At 42.1% G+C, this 4025-nt stretch overlaps 1 protein-coding gene across 1 annotated transcript in view; it reads left to right on the top strand.

The window, feature by feature from the left end:
• The window catches only part of swt1 (SWT1 RNA endoribonuclease homolog), a gene marked incomplete at its 5' end in the record, with an annotated part of 29616 nt that overhangs the window by 7171 nt on the left and 18420 nt on the right, over positions 1 to 4025 (top strand). The window contains 3 exon segments of the mRNA XM_014007380.1: positions 2006 to 2145; positions 2282 to 2430; positions 2789 to 2935. Coding sequence (XP_013862834.1) covers positions 2006 to 2145; positions 2282 to 2430; positions 2789 to 2935 — 436 coding nt within the window.

The following is a 4025-nucleotide window of genomic DNA, read 5'->3' as shown; positions in this document are numbered from 1 at the left end:
TCCTTAGCCCGTGTTCACAGGCTTGATTCTGGATTTACTTGGTGCCTCACAGCCTTGTTCTATGCCAGGAATCTGAGAGTAGGGTTAGAAGGAGGCGGAGGAAGAGGAAGAAAAGAGGGAAGAATGATCTGTGTGTGAGGTGGAAAAGTACTGCTGGTTGAGAGTGAGAAACTTCTCATTGCTACGGTATTCTTGTGAAGACTCTTTGCACAGGAAAGGCCTGAATCTACGGCAGGAATAATTTATTCATTCAGAAATTCTAATATGCAACACTTTATCCCAAAAGGGTTTTTGGAAAACTCAATTAAACGAAATAAAAAAAATTGAATTATAACGTTCACTCTGTCAGCAGGTTTTGAAAATCTCAAAACTTTACTTAAATGATCGAGGCTTGATTTAAACCAAAGTGTAGATTTGTTCTTTCCATCTCCATCTTCTGCTGCTTAGTCATAATCAAGTTGCAGAGAGAGGAGAAAAACCCAGACACCGCTCAGCCCAGCAGCACTTTACAGCTCGTCCTAGGGGACCCTGAGTTCTCCTACCAGTAGAATGTGCCCGAAACACCTCTAAAGGGAGGCTTCCAGAAGGGATCCTAATCAGATGAACCACCTCAACTGACTCCTTATGATACAGAGCAGCAGCGGCTTTGCTCCAATTTATCCACGGAGGACAGAGCTCCTTAGCTACCCTACGAAAGAAGCTCATTTTGGCTGCTTGTATCCGGGATCTTGTTCTTTCGATCATGATCCACTCCTCATGACCATTGGCGAGGGATGGAACGAAGACAAACCAGTAAATCGAGAGCTTTGCCTTTAATCTCCGCTTTTTTCTTTACCACGATTGACCAAAGCAGCGCCCTCAATATTGAGAATTATTCCCCAATCTGTCGATCCATCTACCCCTCCATCCTACCATCACTTGTGAACAAGATACCCACTTGAGGCAGAGGCACCCCCAACCCAGAGGGTGCATTCCACTCTTTTCCAGTTAATAACCAAGTTCTTGGACTTGAAGAAACAGACTCCCATCCCAGCTGCTTCACACTCTGCTGCGAACCACCCCAGTTGATGCTGAAGGTCTGAAGAATTCAACAGAACCACATCATCCACATACAGCAGAGACGAGACTCTGGTTCCCAAACCAGACACCCTCCTCCTCATGAAAGCACCTTGAGATCTTGTCCCTAAACACCACAAATAAGATCTCAGACGAGGGACAACACTGGCAGAGTCCAACCTGTACAGAGAACCTCAAATTTGTGCCAAGAACACAGCCCTGCTTTTGTTATATAGGGACTGGGTCACTCTTAAAAGCAATCCAGACACTCCATACTCCTGCAGCACCCCAAAGAATGTTTTGAAGAACATAGTCACAAGCTTTCTCCAACTCTACAAAACACATGTAGACCGGAGAGGCATACTCCCATGACCCTCTTAGCAACTCTGTAAGGGTAATAATCTGGCTCACTGGTCCACGCCCAGGACCAAAGCCACATGTACCTTCTTGAATCTGAGGTTTGACGATCAAACTTAGCCTCCCTTGAACACCCAGGAGTAAACTTTCCTTTAGAGGGAGAGAAGTGTAACCCCACAATACAACACACTCTCCGGTCCTTTATAAAAATGGGAACCACTACCCTGACCTGCCACTCCACAGGACATGGCAGGCCCACAACATCCAGAGCCTTCAGCATYATCCACCCCTGGTGCCCGGCCACCGTRGAGCTTTTTGACTAGATTTGTTCTCTATTTTCATAAAGCAAACATCTTTTAAGGTTTCACAGACAGAACATCAAATTTTCTGTCTCACATTAAAGTGTTTTGCTCTATGCAGTATTCAAGGTATTGCACAATCCCTGTCACGTTGTTAGCAACGCCTTTTAATGTGATTTATTGCTGCTCAGCACATTCAGAGGCTGCAGGTTGTAGTTGAGACATGACTAACATCTTTATCCCACAGTAAAAACAAACCAACTGACATTGTGTTTGTTTGTGTGCTCCCTCAGGTGAAGCTGTGCACAGTTGCACAACCTCAAAGACCCTCCAGGAAGCAAAGGAACTCGTAAAATCATTTCGGAAAAGTTCGAAATATGTTCCCCAGGCCATCACAGTACTGGAAAACATTAGCAATAAGCTGCAACCTCAGGTCAGATAAAGTGTATCTTAAACTTCCACAAGCATTATATCTAATGTGATGACAAAAGAAATAATAATAATTATTATTATTCTTTAATGAAGAAGAGCAAAATAGGTTCACGCTGTCTCTTATGGGTTTATTGTAGCACAATGCGTCTTTGGAGGAAGAATCTCCTGCCTGTGATGTTATCATGAAGGATGACGATGAAGACAAACCACAAATATCTGCTCGGGTCTCTCACCAAGAAGTGTGGGCCCTGTTTGAGAATATCTGGTCCAATGTGCTCCAAACTAGGTGAAGGTGTACAAAAGGCTTGTGTCAGATTAAAAATGTAATTAAACTGCAAGGTTAATGTCTCACCTATTGGTTTTCCACTGAAGTTTAATTGGATGTGTTGAAAAGTTTAAGACCCCTGTGTTTATAGTCTTTAMCTTAATCCTTAAGGAGTTGTTGCGYTAAGACCTTGAGAGGCCAGTATTCAGCAAGAGTTACAGTGCACAACCTTCATGTTTTTGAAAATTAAAGGGGAAAGGACTTATTTCCACTAATAAAATGATAATAAATAATCCCTGAGCCATAGTTCAGCTTATTTTGTTAAGTGTATTTTCCATTCCATTGACCTCTAGGGTCATTTTTTTCTGTCACGTTTCAGCTTGGAAGTGTTCAAAGCGCTTSGCTTTGACCCTCACACTATGCAGAYGACTACGCCGATGGGAGGTCCCGCCCCGCCGCAGGGCGCTTTAGCCTGTTTGCACAAACTGTCCTCTATGGTCTCACAGCTGCTTCAAGCATTCAGCAGGTATGTAAGCCAACACGTATCACTGCTGTCACACTCAACATAACGCTGAATGTTTCACTCATCAATCTGCAGCAATGTCCTTTGTCACTTTTACACTTTTTAGTGTCTTTTATCTTTGATTATTTGAGATTAGGCCTGCAAGCAACACCGCCTACAATTTTGTTCAGTTCTAACTAAGCTCCTTATATAAAAAAAATGCAACATGTAGAAATTTATGATCACATCTGAAAAGGCCTTCTTTAACACAGCTTTTTTTTATTTCTAACTATCATCTTGGCTGTCTATCTTCACTAAATCCTGCAACTGAACAAGGCTTTCACTGGTTGCTAACCTTTGCCTCTGAATTCCTTCAGAGTTGCCCTCTAGCCTTTTGAGCCAGCTATCCTTCCTGTGTCCTGATTGCGTGGGTCAAAGGACCTAGTTGGCATTGCAGCATTGGTTACGCTGTAATCTGCTTGCCCCTGAAACTTTCTTTATCTTTTCCCATGACGAAACAGTGGGCAGTGAACTTTAATACTGATCATTTTCTCATCATGTCTCTATTAAGGAACATGCTAACTGTTGTCTCAGTAATGAGTTCACATAGACTTTTTCTTTTACCTCCCTGTTTGGAACGCTCATCATCTAAGCCAAAAATTAATTGGATCTGAAGCACATCACAGTTGTGTGGTAGACGTTTGCCTGTTTAAGCATGCAAAAAACCCCACAAGATTTCTAGTTAATGTGCTTGTTGCTTGGCTTGTCTGTACTTACCTGGAAACCCTCTGCTTTTACGATGTTTGCCTGTTTGTTTAAACTGACACGACCTGTCTCAGAACTGTTTGTTACAAAACAAGAATTTGGTTTGCAGCACCGGTTTTGCAGTCATCTAGCTGTTTAACGTCATTTGCCATCTACATTACTCAGCAATAACTTGCATTTCCTTCCAATTGTAGGTCTATTTTGAAATTCCAGGAAATTTTGCATTATTTGTCTATTTTTATCAAACCAGTGAAAAGAAATACAAAATGTGCAAAATCTCTGTTGCATATAAGACTTACTTAACTTATTCCTAATGTGCATATAGTCATGACAGAACACAATAATGTAA

The sequence above is a fragment of the Austrofundulus limnaeus genome, unplaced genomic scaffold (genome assembly GCF_001266775.1).
Source record: "Austrofundulus limnaeus strain Quisiro unplaced genomic scaffold, Austrofundulus_limnaeus-1.0 Scaffold41, whole genome shotgun sequence".
Classification (NCBI taxonomy): Eukaryota; Metazoa; Chordata; class Actinopteri; order Cyprinodontiformes; family Rivulidae; genus Austrofundulus; species Austrofundulus limnaeus.
This window is presented reverse-complemented; position numbering and strand designations above follow the sequence as displayed.